At 43.4% G+C, this 24,891-nt stretch overlaps 1 protein-coding gene across 1 annotated transcript in view; it reads right to left on the bottom strand.

The window, feature by feature from the left end:
- Positions 1 to 358: 358 nt before the first annotated feature.
- Positions 359 to 24,891, bottom strand: part of LOC118370544 (phosphatidylinositol transfer protein beta isoform) — a 42,815-nt gene continuing 18,282 nt past the window's right edge. The window contains exons 5-12 of the mRNA XM_035755580.2: positions 24,618 to 24,709; positions 24,374 to 24,381; positions 23,771 to 23,845; positions 23,556 to 23,639; positions 10,814 to 10,891; positions 8,347 to 8,457; positions 6,636 to 6,758; positions 359 to 3,131 (exon numbers count right to left, since the gene is read on the bottom strand). Coding sequence (XP_035611473.1) covers positions 3,081 to 3,131; positions 6,636 to 6,758; positions 8,347 to 8,457; positions 10,814 to 10,891; positions 23,556 to 23,639; positions 23,771 to 23,845; positions 24,374 to 24,381; positions 24,618 to 24,709 — 622 coding nt within the window. The 3' untranslated portion in view covers positions 359 to 3,080. The remainder of the gene's footprint in view (positions 3,132 to 6,635; positions 6,759 to 8,346; positions 8,458 to 10,813; positions 10,892 to 23,555; positions 23,640 to 23,770; positions 23,846 to 24,373; positions 24,382 to 24,617; positions 24,710 to 24,891) is intronic.

The raw sequence follows: 24,891 nt of genomic DNA on the forward strand, positions 1-24,891 counted from the left end.
TCTGTGCCCACCCATATGTAAAATATATGCATGCATGACTGTCACTATGGTTAAAATTCTGCACTAAACGGCATGTTATATCCATGCAATCTGAACACACTAAGGAAAATTATTCAATACTGCACACCGTAGCAAAATGCTTTGCAATGAAAGCAAGTGTTTCTTGTTGGACAAGTTCAGGTAGTCCATCCCGGTTTGTCCGTTTGGCTTCTATCTAGTGTATATGACCCAGTTCTCTCATGTCAAAATTAATTTCATTTACATAGGCTTCAGATTCAGAAGAACGCTTCCAAGACAAAGAGACCAACAGAAACAAAACCTAGCCAATATCAGATCAGAATAAAGAAAGCAGAAGCAGTACATTGTTGACATTTAATTAGGTAATTAGATGCATTATGTAGACTTCCCGCGGCACAAAACTCTACAAATGGAAAAGGCTAAATTAAATACATTCACTACCATGTCCCCTGAATTTCAGATGATCAGAAACATTTAAAAGCATTTTCTTCTAGAAACTTAACAGTACATTTCATAAATCATGACCACACTGTAGTTTCTTGTAAAGACTACTTCCCCGTTGTCCTTTGCCCACAGTGCAGATATCATAGAACAATGGTTCGCTACAAGGTTGGTGTTGCATTATGGAGTTTTAACAAGTTTTCTATTCAATATAAGGCAGCGGTTGTAGACAGATCTTAAGACATTGGTCATATTCAACACTCCTCTCTTACAGTTTGACTGCATAAACTGTCATTGATGGGAAATTTGGACTTCATCAGTCCCATTATGGCCATGAGTTTATGTCCTGTCAGTCACTCACAACTGAAACGGACATGAGTACTCATGATATCTCTACTCAGTTATGGGGTTCAGGAGAGTTCAGTTGGCCATCTATCTGCTGGTGAGTCAGTATTGCCCCTGGGGAAGTGTGTGGATAGTAAACAACACATGTAAACAAATGATATCACCCAGAGCCATGCACACTCTTTGGGTGAGCACTAAACCAATCACTAAGGTTCTCACATCCCCCTGTAAGGCTTTCACAATAAAAATAGACCATCAAGGCTAAGCTCTTCATAAAAAAATATTCCATCCATCTTAGCTGCAAGCATATCTATATATAAAAATAGGCAGAATGGCTGAGGTTGAATGACAAGGTAAGATACACACGCATTCTTTATTGTCCCACAAGCACGCAGACATGCACACAATAACATGAAGGCACTTTGGTGCTTAAACAGAGTAGCATTCGGGCTCCAGCACGGAACTGTCCGACCGGCTTGCTGCTGGGGAGTGCTGTTGTCTACATCAGTACAGTATCGCGGCAGGGAATAATCACCCCACCACAGTTCAATAGAACAAACATGCATTAGGACCTTGAGCACATTGTGTGGTTCAACTAAAACAGATCTTAAAGTCATTGCAAACCAATCAAGCCCTTCATCTGACCCAGGGATGGGCAACTCCAGTCCTCAGGGGCCAGAGTAGTGTCACCCCCCCATCCCTAGCAAGCACAGCGGATTAAACAAATTGCATTCGAATTCTTGCATGATTAGCCGTTTAGTGGAGTCAGGTGTGTTAGCTGGTGCAAGTGAGAGACCAACTCAGGCCCCCGAGGACCATCCCCGTTCTACCCACTGTTGATCAGTGTCCCTATAGTAAATCCTAAGACTACGGAGTGGTTCCTAACTGGTGCCCGTGTGGTGGTGCTCGTTAGCACCCAGAAGCAGAGCCCCAAGTCTGGCAAAGAGGTAAAGGGGTAGATGACAGAGTGGAGGTACAGTATGTCATGTGGGGGTCCTGTATAGGTACAGTAAGGCAGTGTAGTGCTGAGTGAGTAGGTAGGGAGGCAGCTGCAACGGTAAACAGGCCCAGTCAGGTGTGGCCTGGTCTGGGCTAGGGTGGTGCTGGGTGTCTGTTGACCTGATGCCCCTGTTCAGCAGGATACGACCTGCAGCAGAACACGGTCCCAGAGATCCACAGGAATAAGGCAGACAGACAGGCAGGCTACTGGGGTGGTGGACTGCAGGGTGGGGTGAGCAGTGCGTGACAGAGACTGGAAGGGTGTAGCACCATCTGTGACTGTTTTTCAGTGCGGTTTCGCTCTGGGGACATCCGCTGGGGAGGAGCGGATTGACTGAGTGTGAGCGTATGGAGAATGGAGAGTGTGGGAAAAACAGTGACAGCTCCAAACACTCCAACAGCCACTTCCCTTCAGTTGAAAGATCCTGCAGGGATCTGCCCAGCTTGAGCTTGGAAGAAATCAGCCACCACAAAGGCATTCACACCTGTGTGTGTGCGCGGGTCGACATGTGCATATGACTGTGTGTTTGTGTTAATTTGCATGGGAGTGAGTGTGAAATACCTGTGTGGACAAGATCACCAGAGTGTTAATAAGATGCAGAGGGAGGGGGGAAAATTAGGATGGGCACAGGTGCCAAGGGTGTCAGTAATCTCTTAATGAACGCCATGGCAGGAAGGGACACGTTTTTGGAGAACACACTGACAGGATCTCTTTCGCCAGCTAATGGAAAACCATAGAGTTATGAACAGCTAGAAGAGGACATGATCTGGGGAAAATATCTATGAATACAAAGGAAAACAAAAAAAAAATGGGCAAGGCAACAGACCAGAGGAACGATCCTACTCGACTGGAATAACAAAATACAGGTCCAACACCTGCCATAAGGGGAATCATGCCAATTAAATGCTTTGAAAATATTAATCTCTCAACAACCAAGCAGCCCTCTAAGCATCTATCAAGAGAAGATAGAGGGACTAGTCTATCAACAACATGGTGGTGGTAGCTGGCTTTACTGAGGTCATTGCTTCTTGATAATGTCTTTAGGAGATCAAAATTACAAGCTATGATCGTGTCACTTTCTACAAATCAATTATTCTGTGGATAGAATGTCTATAATTGGATGCAGGTAGGTCAGGGTGCTGGTCTATTGAGCGATTGGAGCAGAGCCCTCGTCCTCCTCATCCTGAATCAGTAAGGTAAAAAGGTGGCACGCAGGGAGCACACGTCGAGATTCTTCATCATCTTCACTCTTCATCTCTGTTTAAAACCCTCCATCTCATTCGGCATCGGCAGCACTGGTTCCCCGTACTTGACCTTGTTTGCGAAGCTGAGGTAGAGAAAAGGGGATAGGCAGCGAGAGAAAGAAATAAACAGACATGTACTACATCTCTACAGAGACCAAACAAGTGGAGGCAGGTTCTGTGAGAGCATGCGTCAACAAGTGGAATTCTGCGAGAAGAAAGGCTGCTTGTTACTGTGAAAGAAACTGGGATGGATGTGGCTCAGAAATTCCAGCATTCTGTTCACCGAGAAGCAATCAACATTTAGAATCTTCAAACTTTCTTTTTTTTAAAAAGAATGTGTAAAAATGGTTCTTATTGAGCCATTGTTTATCTTGTAGGTAGATAAAGGCATTGCTTTCAGGTCCTCACACCCTAAGGCTGATGACTTCAGAAAGTTAATTAGTGGCTGAATTTGATAGCAGAATACCTTAATGGAAGAGTTCAACCGCACCATGCTAGCCCTAAACAGAGGACTAGAAATCTGATATAATGACATGAGGATTCTACCTTCCACTTCTCCCTCCCTCCTCAATCTCAGCACAGGCTCCTTTTCAACTGCAGAATTCCATTTGTATGTTAATTAGGCAGAGGAAGCCATCTTGAAGGGTTTTTCTCCCCCACCACCACCCGTGTTAGCACACAAGCAGACAGGACTATTGGTGCATCATCTCCAAAACATGGTATTTCTCACTCACACAGTGTAGTCCAACCACAACACGTTTGGTTTAAGACCCGGATACATAAATTACTACTCAACCTCCTTTCACCTGAACTGAAGCACATGTTCAAAGTCTATACATAAGGCGATAAAGCTCTCTAGGACACTGAGTTTAACCGTCTACAGGAGCTGGGGGTGTATGGGTGTTGAACTGGTAAAAGAGCAGAAACTGCACTTGTCGTTATAAATGGTATTAAGACTCCAACTCATGGGTGCCGCCCTGTGGAGCCCTACAGTACTGGCACAGTGTAACCCTGGCGACCCCTCAGCTCAGAAGCCCAGGCCAAGCACTCCTCCATGCCGTGGGCCTCTTTGATGGCACTAGTCGGTTTACATAGTCCAGGGGAAAATGAGAAACACATGTAGGATTGGGCGAGATATAGTGGGAAGAAGCAGAGCTCCAAATGATCAGCTTTGGTTCCAGGCCAGGAATGCTTGAGACCGCCCCACTTCGGCCAGTCCGGCCCAGATTCCTCCATGTACGGCCAAAATCGCTCAGATTGATATTCCGAGTGGGGCCAACAGGGTGTGATTGGTAAGACCTTACTGAGAATGTGATACAAACAGAAGTCTGCAGTGCCAGATGAGCGTTTCTGTGTGCGTTTGTTATGCATATTCTGTATGGCCTTTCTTTGGACTATAGATACAAGGCCAGAAACCAGTGCTGACTTTTTGTTAGTTGGGCTTTACCTGGCTGCCATAGCCTTTTTAAAACCTGCTCTCTCGCCTTGGTTCTGAAAACAGGCTGAACAGATGTCTGCCCTCACATGGGGAGATTGACACACACACACACACACACACACACACACACACACACCCCTTTTCGCGATGTCAGCAATACACTTAACGATCTGGCAAATTCTTCATTTCTCTGAGATCTGGTGTTATTGATTAACTAATACAAGTCTGAGTTATGGAAGTTCACGTGACAAGAACACACACAGACACCCACACAAACCAGACCATAAATCCTTGTTACGACACTACTGTATATGGAGTGAAAGCAGTGTAAACATGCAGCAATACCAAGAGAGCCCAGTGGGAGAAGACAGACAAGGAATCCATGAGAGATAGTGGAGGTGTAACCAACATGTCTGCTATTGGCCCGACTAGTTGCACTTACACAGCCTTCCGCAGACCTACACCTGGAGCAGCTACTCGTCTGAAGCCTTCGTGCCTCGAACAGAGCCCTTCCTACGCATCTAGATGTAAAATGATAGAATCAGGAGGCCTGTAAGGGCAGAGGTAGAGATTGGGGGAAAGGGTGGGAGGGTTCCCACACAAGTTACCCATCTAAATGTCTGACTTTTTAATGACTTCAAGGATGAAGGTTGTGTATTATAATGAACAATCACAATGGACCAAGACTAGGCTGTCTATTCCAAAATGTAGGCTCGACTGTAAAAGGAGTGACAGGCTATACAGTGCATTCGGAAAGTATTCAGACCCCTTGACTTTTCTGCATTGTTACTTTACAGCTTTATTCTAAAATGGAAAACATTGTGTGTCCCCCAAAATCTACACACAATACCCCATAATGACGGAGAATTTTAAAGAAAATGGAAACTGAAATATCACATTTACTTAATTAGTCAGACCCTATACTCAGTACTTTGTTGAATCACCTATGGCAGCGATTACAGTCTTCTTGGGTATGAAGCTACAAGCTTGGCACACCTGTATTTGGGGAGTTTCTCCCATTCTTCTCTGCAGATCCTCTAAAGCTCTGTCAGGATGGATGGGGAGCGTCGCTGCACAGCTATTTGGATGGGGAGCGTCGCAACAGCTATTTTTCAGCGTCCCTGCCGCTGAAAAACATCCCCACAGCAAGATGCTGCCACCCCGCTTCACCATAGGGATGGTGCCAGGTGCCAACAACATTTAATTAATTAATTTTAGAATAAGGCTGTAACGTAACAAAATGTGGAAAAATTCAAGGAGTCTGAATACTTTCTGAATGCACTGTATGTGATTACAATTCTCTCACAGTTGAGATGGATTTCTTTGAAAATATCACACATTTCCCTGACTTTTCCAGAATAAACAAACAATGTGTGGGAACCCTGGGAGGGGGAGACAGACAGGCTGGAGAAGGGGATAGGGGCAGGAATATAGAATTCCACCCCCATATCCCTTTGGACAGCATTGTGAGTACACATGGTCGAATCAAACAAACACGGTAAAAAGAAAAGTGAACCCTCTACTGATAAGAAGACTAGGACTGATGTTCCTTTCAATATTATTTAGCAAAATTATGACAAGCAGTAAATAAAGCCACATAAGATGGGAAAAATGACAATGTCATAAAATCATACATGTTTTAGTTTGTCATAAAACACAAAAAGCTGATTTATTTACATTAAATTATAAGAGGGGATCATTGATTTAACAGATTTAAATAAATTAACAGGGTGTTTAGCTCAGATTTTATATTAAAAAGTCAAAATAATAATCAGAATTCTAGGAAAAGGATCTAGGGAGGGATACGAATTTAGAGTAAATGTTGTGTGTCTCAGCACCACTAATGAACAGACCAACCAGCATCACTTCCAGAGATCCTGATGACTCTTCCAATGAGCTTCCTAACATTACCACCGTCTCTGAGGGATGACACCACAGACAGGCTAAGACAGCCTGCTATCCAACCATGGCCAGGACCCACAAGGAAAACACCAGACCGACACTGCCAAGCACATAGGGCAGCACTGCAGTGATCTGCCGCCATGAAAACGCTTAAAAACGGCACACTCGCTCTAATGGTTTTGGAGGTTTAGTGTAGTAAGCATTGAACCTTTCTCCCATTTGTAATCCACTATGTTCCTTTACATACCTCCTCCAGCTCCTTCTGGGTCTCCGCCTCCATCCGCCTGATGTCCTCCATAGTCAGCTCCACCCACTTGTCAATCCAACAGAACAGCTGGCGATGGAAGTTCGTGAAGATGCGCTTCTCTTGCTGGAGGAGAAAACATGGATAGAGGCATACAGAGGTAAAGAAAAGGGTACGAGGAATCATGTGTCAGATAGTGACAGAATAAAAAAGGAAGGTACACATCTTGGTCAGATGCTATACAGTCTAGTCCTGGATATCAAAAGACTGAGCATAAACCATATAACCCAGGTGTTTGAGGTGTACCTACAGATTAATGTACAGTGCTGCTTGGATTATATTCACTCTTGATGACTCAGTAGGCAGGTTTCCTTTGATCCAGGTTTATTTTACAAAAGCAATGTCGCAAAATAAACAATGTGACATGTGGAATGGAGACACAGCTATAGGAGAAATGTTCTAAAGATGAATACAAATTGCATCATTCGACAGAGGTGGATTGTTCTTTATTGCGAAAAATGACTGTTGTTTTTGAATAAATTATGATTGCCGAATAATTAAGGTTCGTGATGTCAAAGAACTATAAAGCTCCCCTCCAAATGTAATTCTAAATACCAACTGATTGCTAAATCTATTTTTCGACTATAAAAATAAATGTCTTGACTTTCAAGAATGCATGAATGGCGACACCTTGCTTTTCTGGATGCAAGTTATACCATATCTAGGCTACAGGAGTGTAAGTTTCAACAGGACACTGACTTCGACTAGAAGTTGGCACATATTCTAATAATTATAGCAAACAGTCAATTCTTGCATTCTATCCATGCTGGCTTTTGCGGGCTACCTTCGACATGAAAATCGGTGGAAAGGCATGCGCGATTTGCCTAAATGGATCATGGAAACACTTCAAACCAGTTCATTTTTAATTCAACACTGTTTTTGCAGCTTAAATATACTTAACAAAATAATTAAAACCGCAACATGGGATAATTTCAACTATTTTACTGAGTTACAGTTCATAAGGGAATCAGTCAAATGAAATAAATTTATTAGGCCCTAATCTCTGGATTTCACATGACTGGGTAGAGGCGCAGCCATGGGTGGGCATAGGCCCTCCCACTGGGGAGCCAGGCCCAGCCAGTCAGTTTTTCACCAGAAAAGGGCTTGATTACAGTCAGAAATACTCCGCTTCATCAGCTGTCGAGGAGGATCCCGCAGCTGAAGAAGCCAGATGTGGAGGTCCTGGGCTGGCGTGGTTACACGTGGTCAGTCTGGAATTGTGAGGCCGGTTGGACCTACTGCCAAATTCTCTAAAATGACGGAGGCTGCTTATGGTAGAGAAATTAACATTCAAATCTCTGGCAACAGCTCTGGGGGACATTCCTGCAGTCTGCATGCCAATTGTATGCTCCTTCAAAACTTGAGACATCTGTGGCATTGTGTTCTGTGACAAAACTGCACATTTTAGAATGGCCCTTTATTGTCCCCAGCACAAGGTGCACCTGTGTAATTATCATGCTGTTTAATCAGTTTATTGATATGCCCCACCTGTAAGGTGGATGGATTATAACACATTGTGCACAAAATTTGAGAGAAATAAGCTTTTTATGCATATTTTCTATCACAACTTTAATGTCGACAACAAATTATTGGACAAGTTAATGGAAACATAGCTAGTGTCTGTTAACCTGAAGAAAAAAAACCATGTCCTAACCTTGTGAATAAAGCTCTCCACCTTGTTCTGCAGGCCCCACCACTTGAACTTGACAGTGACCAGTTTGTAGGCACACATCCTCGGGCAGTCAGCCTTACTAACCAGCTCCTTCTGTTAGTAGCAACACAACAGGAGAACAGACACTGAGAAAACAATGCACGAAGACACACTAAATAATTTATGTTGACAAGATATTACAAAAAAACAGAATATGCAAATAAGCAAAGTTTATGCAAACTTCCCAATAATGGAACTCTCGAAGAGAAGAAAGCAGAGTGTGATTTGAGAACGCAGAAAAATGAAACCGGTTTGGACAAATCTCTGCGGTATTCCAACCATTAAAATGTCATTAATACATCATGTTTTGGAAACGAAGCTTAGTAAAATAATTATCGATATGAGAATATGCAGTAGACAGATAAGTCTTCTAATCTACAAAACAGTTTTAAATCCATCTGCAGCTTGCACTCGGTCTCCCTGAGAGGAAGAGGAGAGAGAGCAAAGTGGATAAACTCCAGATGAAGGGACCATTTCTCTCGCTCCACCCTGACAGCGACACTGTTCCAGACAGGCATGCCTTTGTGGCCGGGGAAGGCAGATAAAACGCTGCTCGCATCACACAGCGATAACGGCATCTCAGCACAAAGCCGGTTCCATTATTAACACCCAAGACCTGCTTGCCCCCAGAACACACACGCGCACACCACTCCCAGAACACCAGTTTAATTAATCACTTCATTCTAGCGCTGCACACAGAGAGAAATGCCACAGACCTGCCGCAATCACACCCATTCCACCACCGTTTGATGCTCCCATCACAGAGGAGAGAGAGGGGGATGGTGGGAATGAAAAACATTCTAAATTTGCGTAGGGTTTAGCTAGAAAAGTTGTCACCGCTAAAGGAGAACTTCACATAAAACGGAAACCACATCAAAACATTTACGGTGACATTTCTTCTCTCCCGTCGCCCTGCTCAAAGGACCAGGAGTTTTCAGAAATACAAAGTGTGCCAATACGGAAGCATGTGTGCACGCAGAGATAGAAGAGTTCTACTGCTCTGAGAAGCTGGCACAAATAGTGTTCTCTGTTGTAACTTTAATTAAGATTCTCTCCCTTTTTCCTCTCCAAAAAGTGTTTCCATGTCCAAGGTGAGGGGGGATCTAAACGAAAAGTTGCTTTAGACTTTATAAAGCTGTTTAGCAGTCTCATCTGTGCAAGTTGTCGCAGAGGAGAAAAACTTTTCCACGTTGAACTATACTGAACAAAAATATAAATACGCAACACCTAACAATTTCAACAATTTTACTGAGTTACAGTTCATTAGGAAATCTGTCAATTGAAATAAATTAATATGGATTTCAGATGACTGGGCAGGGGCTGAGCCTGGGAGGGCATAGGCCCACTCACTTGGGAGCCAGGCCCACTCAATTGGGAGCCAGGCCCAGCCAGTCAGAATTAGTTTATCCCCCACAAAAAGGGCTTTAAAACAGAAAAAGATTACTCAGTTTCATAAGCTGTCCGGGTGGCTGTCTCAGAAGATCCCACAGGTGAAGAAGCCAGATTTTTTGGTCCTGGGTAGGCGTGGTTACAAGTGGTCTGCAGTTGTGAGGCTGGTAAGACGTACAGTCAAATTCTCCAAAAACAACATTGGTGGCAGCTTATGGTAGAAAAATCAACATTCAATTATCTGTCAACAGCTCTGGTGGACATTCCTGCAACCTGCATGCCGATTGCACACTCAAAACCTGAGACACTTGTGCCATTGTGTTGTGTGACAAAACTGCACATTTTAGAGTGGGCTTTTGTCCCCAGCACAAGGTGCACCTCTGTAATGAGCATGCCGTTAGATCAGCTTCTTGATATGCCACACCTGTCAGGTGGATGGATTATGTTGGCAAATTTGAAATGCTCACTAAAAGGGATGTAAACAGATGTGTGCACAAGATTTGAGAGAATTAGGCTTTTTATGCATATAGAACATGGGATCTTTTATTTCAGCTCATCAAACATGGGACCAACCCTTTACATGTTGTGTTTATATTTTGTTAAGTATATAAGGGATGTAAACCATTGCTGGGTGGAGATCTAACTAGTTTAACATCATGGGCCTGTTTGCAGGGCTGTAGATGAAGGGTTTGATGGGAAAACGGTATCTCTGGATGAGCTGTTTTCATCACCTCTCACTTTTTTACAAACAACTATCCTCGCAGACTCATTTAAAAAAACAGAGCCGTTCCTAGCTCAAACTAAGAGAGATGACACACATAGTACATTCCAGGGCAGATAGCTACGTACAAACACACACTCCTGGATGGCTGAGAGCGTGTGAGCAGGGCTGAGACAGGAGGGGCTAATCTGACCTGATCACTTGCAATTTCTATTACGCCCAATTAGAGCAGAGAGAGGTGATTTGTCTTCATCAAACTGCAGTCTCCCTCCCTCCCTGGTGTTCCAGTGAGAGGTATACCTTCCAGTTGGGTCCCAGGGGTCCTCTACCAGTCTTAGCTGACTTGAACAGAGCAGGGTCCTCATCTGCCTTGTAGTCCTGGAGAGGGAAGAGAAGGATGACAATTAACACTTTAATAATCAAAACACAGAACAAATCATTTCAACACATATGTATTCCACATTAGCAGACCTGCCAACCTTAAACCTTTTTAAAAGTACCACTTCAGCATGGTGGTGTCACCCCTGGCCCTGCACAACACCCACACTGCTCAAATCATTAGGCAAATGCATATTTTTTAGCTTAATAATGTTGCCTCAGAAGGAATGGCAGGCTATGGACTTATGGGTACTTGGTAATTGGCTGCTCTTCAGTAGCTAACTAGAAATGCATTTAAATGTAAAATCAGGGCTCTCCCTAGGATTTTCTGACAAGGTGGTGCTGATGTAGGCCTAAGGTTGGGTGGGGGGTGGGGGTCAGTCAACTTCCCCCTATGGAAGCTGAAGTGTTTCGCCTTTTTGGAAAACCTGTAACGGCCATTTCCTGAAACATTGAGTTAAATTATATCAAACAACGTAGCGAACACATACAATTCTTAATAAAATAAATAAAATAAAAGGTTTTGTGGATAGTTTAGTGAAAATTTAAACTGGCTTAATTCTGTTTGGGGAGAATATTCTGAATAATTCTATTACTGGATGAAATGCAAAAGTCTAGTTAACTGTAGGCTATTTGACATATGAAACCAATTAAATAGGCTAATATGAACTTGTTTCAGATCTCCATCTCTGACCTAATCCATCAAGTTAGGTCCGACTACTAGGCTATCAGTCATTCAACATAGGGCTGGGCGATAGATCAAATTAATTTGATTAATCCGAATGCATGTTTTGCGTGATATTCCAAATGCCCGTATCACAATAATCAACGTTTTAATGAGCATTTATGGCCACTTGTTCTCAAGATGTATTTTTGGTCGTCTCTTTAGCTCCTCTGTGCACCTTCCCACTTACACCAGAGATCTGTATATAATGACAAGATGCTCATGTCTCTGCCCTAACAATCGGAACCGTTGTCTCAAAGGCGTGGAGGCAGGCGACAAGCGTCGGGTCCAAAATAAGCCCATAGAAACACATTGGCCTTATTTTGGACAGATTTTAGCGAGTGAAACATCTCGCTTTGCCTATTCCTCTATGGTTTACACACACACACAAAGACCCTCTCCCTGCCTCTCACGCCAACAAAGTTGAGAGATCACCTCTTCCTCTCTGACAAGCGGTTTCAACTCGCTATTTTTGTTTGAGCTTTGGTCCACCAGAATCAGTCATATGGACACAAACACATTGAGACATTATTTTACTGTAATAGAGAACCTTTCTAACGATACCCTTTTTATGTCTCAACTACTCAAATTACACGCAGAGCAGACAACTAAACCGAGTGTATCAACGAACATTGATTCTGTAAAATGAATGCTCAGGTTTGTCACACGCGGCATTGGTACCGCTAGCAGCAGACTGTTATACTAGCTGTCTAGTTTGTGTTTTATAAAAAGTGCAATAAGCATAAAACACAATTATATCAAAGAATTGGCAACACGTTCCCATTCTAAGAAATAAGGTAGGCCACTTAATTTCAACATCTGAACAGGCTAACATGCTTTTCAAAGAGAAGGGTATGTTCATAACAATTCAACTGTTCAACCTTGTTAGCTAGCAAATAAGATCGCTAAACTAGAACTATAAAGATAAACTTGCTTGTGGGCTTGAGCGATCGTTGATGATACCAGTGTTAATTGTCTATAGCCTAATGCCTGCTGTAAGAAGTTGGGCATTATTAGTGAATGTGCATTATGCATGGTTCTAGTTACATGTGTTACAAAAAAAGGGCATTTCCATGGACTTGATAGCCAGATCAGTGATTGCATTTTTTTTTTATAAAGGGTTGGCCATTTGAATAATCTCAAATATATTTTGATTTGTTTAACACTTTTGGTTACTACATGATTCCATATCTGCATTTTCATAGTTTGTCTTCACAATTATTCTACAATATAGAAAATAGTAAAAAAGAAAAGAAAAACCCTAGAATGAGTAGGTGTCCAAACTTGTGACTGGTACTGTGTGTGTATGTATATTCTGATTAACAAATGTGATTATTTGTTAATCGTATGAAAGGCTTATATTTAGCCTAGGTATAACTTCACAAGCCCGGAATTCATTAGATCATTGCTGACTGTTTGAAATGCAGTGTATTTAAACATCAAATTGTACAACATCGCTTATTTCGAGAACACGATGTATCTCGATAATCTTTGTTATTTGCCCAAAGGTTTGGGAAAAAAAGGAAATGTGATTTTTCGGTACTATTACATTATTACATTATTAGAAGCCTACTATTGACATACAGGTAAAGTTCCCCCTTAGCTCGCTGGTCACCATAGCAGCACCCACCTGTAGCACGCGCTCCAGCAGGTATATCTCTCTGGTCAACCCCAAAACCAATTCCTCATTTGGCTGCCTCTCCTTCCAGTTATCTGCTGCCAATGAATGGAACGAACTACAAAAATCTCTGAAAATGGAAACACTTATCTCCCTCACTAGCTTTAAGCACCAGCTGTCAGAGCAGCTCACAGATTACTGCACCTACACATAGCCCATCTATAATTTAGCCCAAACAACTCCCTCTTCCCCTACTGTATTTATTTAGCTCCTTTGCACCCCATTATTTCTATTTCTACTTTGCACATTCTTCCACTGCAAATCTACCATTCCTGTGTTTCACTTTCTATATTGTATTTACTTCGCCACCAATGGCTTTTTTTTTGCCTTTACCTCCCTTATCTCACCTTATTTGCTCACATTGTATATAGACTTGTTTATACTGTATTATTGACTGTATGTTTGTTTTACTCCATGTGTAACTCTGTTGTTGTGTGTCAAACTGCTTTGCTTTATCTTGGCCAGGTCGCAATTGTAAAATGAAAACTTGTTCTCAACTTGCCGACCTGGTTAAAAAAAAGGTGAAATAAAAAATTAAATACAGCTATATCAAGGAGGAGAGATCAACAACTGACTAATTAACAGACGGTTAAAGATTAGTTGGCCTAACATAACTTTCTGTGAAGGACTGTATTAGCGGAACAGCTCTGTCATGTCGATTTCCATCCATGCAGTGACGCACACTGAAATACCGCAACAATGCACGTTTCCTTGCTAGTCAATGTGCTCGCGCCTACTACGGTTGTGGAGATCAAAGCACGCGAGGCCAAGCAAGTGTTCTCGCTTAGTTGACTAAGTGTTATATATAATTACCTTCGTCGAAATGACGCCTTAGCCAACTACGAGATAGTGGATATAGGCTTGACAAACATACATTTTTGGAAAATGCAGTTGGATCTCCATTTTTACCCTAACCTTTTTCTTCACATCAGCGGTATCTACTCTGACCTCAAAATGCATGCATGGTACTCAAAATGCGTGCAGGTCTGCATAAGTCATACCGGGCCCTCTAAAGCCCCTCTAGCCCATGTGACTGAGAGTTGGCCCTGCACTAATGCTACCCTCTGGGCAGAGGGGAAAGGGGGCTACCATGAGAGGCCAGGGTCTCCTAGGCTAGGTCTACCCTCCAAAGCCCCACTGCCCTGGCCCCAGGCTGCAGCACCAGAGCCCAGCCCTGTGCCCTCCACCATATCTGAGCTGGGCTGGGTAGTCTGTCAGGTGGGAACTTCAAATCAAATCAAATTTTTATTTACATTTACATTACATTTACATTTAAGTCATTTAGCAGACGCTCTTATCCAGAGCGACTTACAACTGCTCAATTTAGAATTTATTTGTCACATACACATGGTTAGCAGATGTTAATGCGAGTGTAACGAAATGCTTGTGCTTCTAGTTCCGACAATGCAGTAAGAACCAACAAGTAATCTAACTAACAATTCCAAAACTACTGTCTTATACACAGTGTAAGGGGATAAAGAATATGTGCATAAAGATATATGAATGAGTGATGGTACAGAGCAGCATAGGCAAGATACAGTAGATGGTATCGAGTACAGTATATACATATGAGATGAGTATGTAAACAAAGTGGCATAGTTAAAGTGGCTAGTGATACATGTATTACATAAGGATGCAGTAGATGATATAGAGTACAGTATATACGTATACATATGAGATGAATAATGTAGGGTATGTAAACATTATATTAGGTAGCATTGTTTAAAGTGGCTAGTGATATATTTTACATAATTTCCCATCAATTCCCATTATTAAAGTGTCAGTGTGTTGGCAGCAGCCACTCAATGTTAGTGGTGGCTGTTTAACAGTCTGATGGCCTTGAGATAGAAGCTGTTTTTCAGTCTCTCGGTCCCAGCTTTGATGCACCTGTACTGACCTCGCCTTCTGGATGATAGCGGGGTGAACAGGCAGTGGCTCGGGTGGTTGTTGTCCTTGATGATCTTTATGGCCTTCCTGTAACAACATCGGGTGGTGTAGGTGTCCTGGAGGGCAAGTAGTTTGCCCCCGGTGATGCGTTGTGCAGACCTCACTACCCTCTGGAGAGCCTTACGGTTGTGGGCGGAGCAGTTGCCGTACCAGGCGGTGATACAGCCCGACAGGATGCTTTCGATTGTGCATCTGTAGAAGCTTGTGAGTACTTTTGGTGACAAGCCAAATTTCTTCAGCCTCCTGAGGTTGAAGAGCCGCCGCTGCGCCTTCTTCACGATGCTGTCTGTGTGAGTGGACCAATTCAGTTTGTCTGTGATGTGTATGCCGAGGAACTTAAAACTTACTACCCTCTCCACTACTGTTCCATCGATGTGGATAGGGGGGTGTTCCCTCTGCTGTTTCCTGAAGTCCACAATCATCTCCTTAGTTTTGTTGACGTTGAGTGCGAGGTTATTTTCCTGACACGACACTCCGAGGGCCCTCACCTCCTCCCTGTAGGCCGTCTCGTCGTTGTTCGTAATCAAGCCTACCACTGTTGTGTCGTCCGCAAACTTGATGATTGAGTTGGAGGCGTGAGTGGCTACGCAGTTGTGGGTGAACAGGGAGTACGGGAGAGGGCTCAGAACGCACAATTGTGGGGCCCCAGTGTTGAGGATCAGCGGGGTGGAGATGTAGCCTACCCTAACCCCTTGGGGGCGGCCCGTCAGGAAGTCCAGTACCCAGTTGCACAGGGCGGGGTCGAGACCCAGGGTCTCGAGCTTGATGACGAGCTTTAGTCGATGAACAGCATTCTCACATAGGTATTCCTCTTGTCCAGATGGGTTAGGGCAGTGTGCAGTGTGGTTGAGATTGCATCGTCTGTGGACCTATTTGGGCAGTAAGCAAATTGGAGTGGGTCTAGGGTGTCAGGTAGGGTGGAGGTGATATGGTCCTTGACTAGTCTCTCAAAGCACTTCATGACGGAAGTGAGTGCTACGGGGCGGTAGTCGTTTAGCTCAGTTACCTTAGCTTTCTTGGGAACAGGAACAATGGTGGCCCTGTTTAAGCATGTGGGAACAGCAGACTGGTATAGGGATTGATTATGTCCGTAAACACACCGGCCAGCTGGTCTGCGCATGCTCTGAGGGCGCGGCTGGGGATGCCGTCTGGGCCTGCAGCCTTGCGAGGGTTAACACGTTTATATGTTTTACTCACCTCGGCTGCAGTGAAGGAGAGTCCGCATGTTTTCGTTGCAGGCCGTGTCAGTGGCACTGTATTGTCCTCAAAGCGGGCAAAAAAGTTATTTAGTCTGCCTGGGAGCAAGACATCCTGGTCCGTGAATGGGCTGGTTTTCTTCTTGTAGTCCGTGATTGACTGTAGACCCTGCCACATACCTCGTGTCTGAGCCGTTGAATTGAGATTCTACTTTCTCTATACTGACGCTTAACTTGTTTGATAGCCTTGCGGAGGGAATAGCTGCACTCGGTCATGTTACCAGTCACCTTGCCCTGATTAAAAGCAGTGGTTCGCTCTTTCAGTTTCACACGAATGCTGCCATCAATCCACGGTTTCTGGTTAGGGAATGTTTTAATCGTTGCTATGGGAACGACATCTTCAACGCACGTTCTAAAGAACTCGCACACCGGAACAGCGTATTCGTCAATGTTGTTATCTGACGCAATACGAAACATATCCCAGTCCACGTGATGGAAGCAGTCTTGGAGTGTGGAATCAGCTTGGTCGGACCAGCGTTGGACAGACCTTAGCGTGGGAGCTTCTTGTTTTAGTTTCTGTCTGTAGGCAGGGATCAGCAAAATGGAGTCGTGGTCAGCTTTTCTGAAAGGAGGGCGGGGCAGGGCCTTATATGCGTCGCGGAAGTTAGAATAACAATGATCCAAGGTTTTTCCCGCCCTGGTTGCGCAATCGATATGCTGATACAATTTAGGGAGTCTTGTTTTCAGATTAGCCTTGTTAAAATCCCCAGCTACAATGAATGCAGCCTCAGGATGTATGGATTCCAGTTTGCAAAGAGTCAAATAAAGTTAGTTCAGAGCCATCGATGTGTCTGCTTGGGGGGGAATATATACGGCTGTGATTATAATCGAAAAGAATTCTCTTGGTAGATAATGCGGTCGACATTTGATTGTGAGGAATTCTTAAATCAGGTGAACAGAAGGATTTGAGTTTCTGTATGTTTCTGTGATCACACCACGTCTCGTTAGCCATAAGGCATACGCCCCCGCCCCTCTTCTTACCAGAAAGATGTTTGTTTCTGTCGGCGCGATGCATGGAGAAACCCGCTGGCTGCACCGCCTCCGATAGAGTCTCTCCAGTGAGCCATGTTTCCGTGAAGCAAAGAACGTTACATGTCTCTGATGTCCCTCTGGAATCCTACCCTTGCTCGGAGTTCATCAACCTTGTTGTCAAGAGATTGGACATTGGCAAGAAGAATGCTAGGGAGTGGTGCACGATGTGCCCGTCTCCGGAGTCTGACCAGAAGATCGCCTCGTTTCCCTCTTTTACGGAGTCGTTTTTTTGGGGTCACCGGCTGGGATCCATTCCGTTGTCCTGGTTGAAAGGCAGAACACAGGATCCGCTTCGTGAAAATCATATTCTTGGTCGTACTGATGGTGAGTTGACGCTGATCTTATATTCAGTAGTTCTTCTCGACTGTATGTAATGAAACCTAAGATGACCTGGGGTACTAATGTAAGAAATAACACGTAAAAAAAAAAAAAAAATGCATAGTTTCCTAGGAACGCGAAGCGAGGCGGCCATCTCTTTCGGCGCCGGAAGTTACTTGTTGATGCTTCCAGCAAATGTTGATGCTTCCAGCAAATGGCTATGCTGACATTATAGATGACAGAAGGGCGCAGGCTGGTGCCAGTGTGTGTGGAAGACTGTGTTCGTGTGTCTGATTGTGTGCATAACTGCTCCCCCAGACACAGGGCCAGGCTGAGGAGAGACTGCTCCCCCAAACACAGGGCTATCTTCCTCACGTCTTGTGACACACTGTGTATCACAATGCTGAGATCCCAGCTGCACTAATACACCAAAACACAGGCACTAAACCCATTCACATTCACAGTCAAACATACAGTTGGAACTAACTCACTAGTGCAGCAGGAGAGTAGACCCACACACTCTAGCAGCATAATACACAAGCACGATAAGGCTTTGCTGTACCGTTGTTCATTAAGGCTGTATCTCAAATCAGTGCTCGAGTTTGGCCGGAGCGCCATCCTGGCACCCTTTAACTTTCTGTGAACTGCGTCCTCTACAAAACAAAGTGGCCCATCACCAGCTCGGATTTGCACACAGTGTCAAAAAAAGGTTTATCAAAGCAGAATGAAGGTAGGATCTGCATCGAAAAGTAATGGAGAGTGGGCATTCATATCTGTAAATCCAGCATATGCGTGCCAGTAGACAATTCGTGAGGGAATGCGCCGATTGAGAATGTCCCAGCCTGAATGTGCAGAATACACTGTTCCAAAACATAACTAGCCTCACTACAAGCCATCTTGCTAGTAATTATAAGTATTATGTCGTTCGACAGGCACTGTTGAGAAAGACCTATGACACCATTATATCATCTAAGGCTCAGGCCTGGGATCAGCCAGTCCTCCACATAACAGGATGCAGCACGTGACTGAAGAGGGAAGCGACAACCAACTTGCTAGTTACAGATTCAGCCCGCGCTCTGAAAAGACAGCGGAGAGTGGACAGACAGTTTGCCAGTTACTGCAGCAGCGCGTCAAATCAAAATGTTATTGGTCACATACACATGGTTAGCAGATGTTACTGCGAGTGCAGTGAAATTATTGTGCTTCTAGTTCAGACAGTGCAGTAATATCTAACAAGTAATCTAACAATTTCACAACAGCTACCTTATGTACGCACAAGTGTAAAGGGATGAATAAGAATATGTACATAAAAATATATGGATGAGTGATGGCCGTGCGGCATAGGCAAGATGCAGTAGATGGTATAGAGTACAGTATATACATATGAGATGAGTAATGTAGGGTATGAAACATTATATAAAGGGGCATTGTTTAAAGTGAATAGAGATACATTCATTATTATTAATTATTAAAGTGGCTAGAGATTTGAGTCTGCGTCCCCTGCATGACCACTAGAGGCAGGTGAGAAGCCTGGAGATGAAGGTGGTAAGGTGATGAAGCGTACTTCATGAGCTGTAACTGAAAAACAACTGGCATTTGGACATTTTGAGGTGAGGGAGCAAGTGTGGGGGAATAAGAACTGTTAAGTATCTTGCTACAATAGCTGAATTCTCCGTTAGCTAGTCAGAGAAATGTTCAGCAACATTAGCTAACTTAGCTGATCAAATAATTGAGTTTATGGTGTGAAAATTAGCTGCCTAACAAAGTCAGACAGCTAAATAGCTAACGTTACAACATCAGATGAGGTAGCGTTAGCTCGAGGAATCAATTAGCTATAGTACTAACTGAGAATTCGATCAAGCCTTGCCGTTCCTCATGCTATAACGTTAGTTACTCATGGGACCCTGGCAATCTGTGTGAAATGTTAACTAGTTAGCTAAATGAACTTACTATCAACTAAATGTTCTTCCTCTATGAGGTCAAAAGGAACACCACACACAAACACTTTCCCTCTTTCTCACTTGTTCAATAAGGTGGATAGAAAGAGGTATGTCAGGTGTACTCTGACTGAACGAGACAAAGGGCACATTAATGTAGAACAGATGTACACAGGCAGATAAAACATTTTTTTGCTATGAGCTTGGTTCACACGAACCACTTTATTTTACACAGACTGATCATATTATTTGTTGTTTAAATAGTACACAGTTAAAACATTTCAACAAGGGACCCATCCTAAAAGTCACTAGAAGTTAGCATTTTAAAGCTGATAGTCATCTTTTTGGGCCCTTAACAGTTTGCATTTCTACAATAGCACATTCATGCTAACTTTCCATGTAGGCTACATAGACGCCACCAATTATTAGTCATGGAAATCTGGTTAAAAGTCATGCAAAAGTCATAAAATACCATCTGTCAAAACGTGTATAAACCCTGAAGAGTGAATAGTCAGAGGTCTCTCTAGCATAATGTCAGTTGGGAATTCCTGTGAACATAGTCTAATGGACCGACTTGGGAAAAAGACAGCTCCAGCACCTCATTCATCCCAAAATCAACCACTCTTCTCAAATCAACCAATGGTACTAAATTTAATGTGGTACTCCTAACCTTTGAAAGATGGGAGCCCTGCACACACCCTTAACAGTCTCACAGTCCTCTTCTGGTTTCACTATTAATCGTAAAGAGCTCAGAGAGAGAAGTGCAAAGTCAACTAGGGCTGATCAATTGGACCTAAAAATCTTCAAGATATATACTGCATATACTGGTTTTAATGTTCTCGAAATAAGCAGTGTTGTAGACTTAAAGGCAAAATACACTGCATTTCGAACAGTCAGCATTAATCTAATGAATTTATACCTAAATAGAGGCCTTCCACAACCATAAGTTTAACCTGCTTTTTTGTTGTTGTTGCCATAGTCACTGATCTGGCTTTTAAGTCCATGAAAAGGCCCTTTTTTGTTACACATGTAACTAGAACCATGCGTAATGCACATTCACTAATAATGCCCAACTTCTTACAGCAGGCATTAGGCTATAGACAATCAACGATCGCTCAAGCACACATGCTAGTTCATCTTTATAGTTCTAGTTTACCTATCTTATTTGCTCGCTAACCAGGTTGAACAGTTGAATTGTTATGAACACACCCTTATGTTTGTTTGTCTCTGAACAGCATGCTAGCCTTGTACACTTTGTTCAGAATTTATAAAATGTGCTTATTGCACATTTATAAAACACAAACTAGACAGCTAGTATAAACAGTCTTTGGCTAAAATGCTGCTAGCAGTATGTGGTACTCCAAAGCAGCATGCGACAAACTGCGCATTCATTTTCAGAATCAATCTTCATTGATACTCTCGTTTTAGTAGCGTCTGATCTGTGCGCAATCTGAATAGTTGAGACATAAGTGTATCATTAGAAAACTTCTCTGTTACAGTAAAATAATGTCTCCATGACTGATTCTGGTGGACCAAAGCTCAAATGCAAATAGCGAGTTGAAACCGCTTGTCAGAGAGGAAGAGGTGATCTCTCAACTTTGTTGGCGTGAGAGGCAGGGCCTTCCCGGCTTTGGGAAAACGGGCGGAGACATGCATCTTGTCATTATACACTGCTCAAAAAAATAAAGGGAACACTAAAATAACACATCCTAGATCTGAATGGAATGAAATATTCTTATTAAATACTTTTTTCTTTATATAGTTGAATGTGCTGACAACAAAATCACACAAAAATTATCAATGGAATGATCAAATTTATCAACCCATGGAGGTCTGGATTTGGAGTGACACTCAAAATGAAAGTGGAAAACCACACTACAGGCTGATCCAACTTTGATGTAATGCCCTTAAAACAAGTCTAAATGAGGCTCAGTAGTGTGTGTGGCCTCCACGTGCCTGTATGACCTCCCTACCACGCCTGGGCATGCTCCTGATGAGGTGGCGGATGGTCTCCTGAGGGATCTCCTCCCAGACCTGGACTAAAGCATCCGCCAACTCCTGGAGAGTCTGTGGTGCAACATGGCGTTGGTGGATGGAGCGAGACATGATGTCCCAGATGTGCTCAATTGGATTCAGGTCTGGGGAACGGGCGGGCCAGTCCATAGCATCAACGCCTTCCTCTTGCAGGAACTGCGGACACACTTCAGCCACATGAGGTCTAGCATTGTCTTGCATTAGGAGGAACCCAGGGCCAACCGCACCAGCATATGGTCTCACAAGGGGTCTGAGGATCACATCTCGGTACCTAATGGCAATCAGGCTACCTCTGGCGAGCAGATGGAGGGCTGTGCGGCACCCCAAAGAAATGCCACCCCACACCATGACTGACCCACCGCCAAACCGGTCATGCTGGAGGATGTTGCAGGCAGCAGAACGTTCTCCACGGCGTCTCCAGACTCTGTCACATGCTCAGTGTGAACCTGCTTTCATCTGTGAAAAGCCAGTGGCGAATTTGCCAATCTTGGTGTTCTCTGGCAAATGCCAAACGTCCTGCACGGGGTTGGGCTGTGTTCCCTTTATTTTTTTGAGTAGTGTATAAAGAGCTCTGGTGTAAATGAGAAGGTGCACACAACAGCACAGAAGGAGCGAAAGAGACGAGACCAAAAAGACAACGAGAACAAGTGGACATAAACGCAAAAAAAGACGGGGAAAAAAATAACCTAGATTCGTGCAATACAGGATTTGGAATATCACGCAAAAACAGAAATAATGAATTCGCTATATTGCCCAGCCCTAAAGTCAACTTAAACCAACTGTTGTGAAAAATAAAAATGAAACGCCTTTCAAATTACAAACAGCTCAAGGGCCCAGCAATTTTAAATAAATCATGATGCGCCTGCAGCTAAAAGCTGCTTTTCAGGGCTATCGGCCAACAGGAGGGAGCCAAACGAGCAGAATGGAAGAAACACACACTAATTTGGCTTTTTTAATGCTGAAAGATCCTTCACTATAACAATACACTGTGCTGCTCTAATGAGGTCTGTGAATCGATGTGCCTTACGCTGAGGAAGTGTGTGTGAGAGGGCCAGGCGTATGGAGCGCCATGAGCCTTAATTACACTAACAAACTCATCTGTGGTCCCTTGGCAGGCCAGGCCCTGCAGTCTTGCCTGAGGCACAAACCTGATAGGGCCCTCAGACAACTCCTCTAGCAAGGCAAACACGTCCGCCTTGTTAGACACCTACCGCAAGCACACACTGCTCGGGCAAATAACCACATGCACTCGCACAGCACAAAATGTGTGCAAACACAAACTCAGTGAAGTGAGGCAATGCCATGCCAAATAATAGCAATAAATTACCATGAGCATTGGTACTAGGAACCTTATGGATTTGAAAGGAAGATATACTGAGAAATTATACCAATATTAAGTTATAATTGCAGAGCTTCCAATACCATACTGATGAGGGGTTTCAGAACCTGCAGAGGAGAAACAATGCACCATAGTTCCGCCCGGCAGCTGAGAAGGAATACAACATTCTCAATAACCCTTTAAAAGGAACGTGTCAATTAGTTTTTTTGTCCCATCAGAATAGACCTACAATTATATTTATCTTACATCTAAATGGGGTTAGATATTATTATACTAAGTAGGAAGATTGCTGTGCAATGCACAGGTCTCTCCACATGATGGTGCCAAACAGGGTAATATCCAGAGCTTTATTGAGTGTGGGACTGTGGCATGATGGCAGTATCATAAAGGAGTACTCACAGCAGGGGCCACTTGTTCCCCATCTGCGATGTCAATGGGAACCACCTCCACACTCTTCCATGTGGGCACATCCAGCTTGTGCACCTGCCAATCAAAGCCAGGCATGAGCATGACAGCAAAGCTTCATCGGGGACACATTCAGTGACCTTTACAGTGAGATTTGTAAATTGTAAATAATCTAACTCGTTTTGAACGGCAGATAAAAAGGTACTCACGTTTTCTACTGTGCCTAGGTCAGGTTTGTGCCATGTCTCAATCTTAATGATGAAGTCGTCTTTCATATACTCATTCTGAAGGAAGGAGATTTACAATCTTTACTGAAACCACAAACCCTCTAAACGAGAGATATTCAACTCTTACCCTATGGGAGGTCAGGAGCCTGCTGGTTTTCTGTTTTACCTGATAATTAATTGCACCCACCTGGTTTCCCATGTCTAAATCAGTCCCTGATTAGAAGGGAACTATGAAAAAAAGCAGTGGAACTGGCTTTGAGGTTTTTGCGTTTGAGGGCTCTAAACCTAGTAGATTTACATAACTAGTAATGACCACAAGGAGGACCTCCAACCCCTGAATTCAAAAACTACCCGATGAAGCAATATCATGGTAAATTCAAACCATACAATTTCCCCATAAATAAATAAAAACCTCAAACATTTTTGGCTTATTTGCCACATTCTTTAAAATTGTTGACATGTTCGCTTCACGAAAACTAAAGCATGCCACATTCACACAGACAAACAACTATACACACATGCACAAACAATTACCATCCAAACAGACAGTGAGATAATCTAACAGGGTCATTTGAGGCTACTCACCGTTACAACTGGGTCCAGACGAAGCATAAGAAGACCAAAAAACAAATGTTAGATACAAATCCAAGACAAAAAAAAGTAAGAAATGATCACACAACTCATGTAAATAATAAGTTGGTTCAAGCAACAATGAATCAATTTAAAACATTTCTCTCTAAAACAAAATGGCTTGGGTGGTCACAAGGTGCAGGCGGTACAGGTGGGGGGAGAAGAGGTAAGAGTTCAGGCAGAAGAAGAGGGGACTCACTGGTTCGGCAGTAAGGGTAAGCATTCCAGGCCTTTTCATGGAAGACCAGGGAGCCCTCAGGAGCTATCATCTTGACAAACGCTGGGACTTTACTGTGGAAGCGAGGGGATATAGATGGATACACACACACACACACACACACACACACACACACACACAGAATAAAACACACTTCAGTCATATAACGAGATATCTTAATGTCAATATCTTGAAGGCCTCTATAAAATTAAAATAAATAAAAAAGGTACTACAAACCTACTGTAACACAGGAATG

Source organism: Oncorhynchus keta, chromosome 14 (assembly GCF_023373465.1).
Source record: "Oncorhynchus keta strain PuntledgeMale-10-30-2019 chromosome 14, Oket_V2, whole genome shotgun sequence".
Taxonomy (NCBI): Eukaryota; Metazoa; Chordata; class Actinopteri; order Salmoniformes; family Salmonidae; genus Oncorhynchus; species Oncorhynchus keta.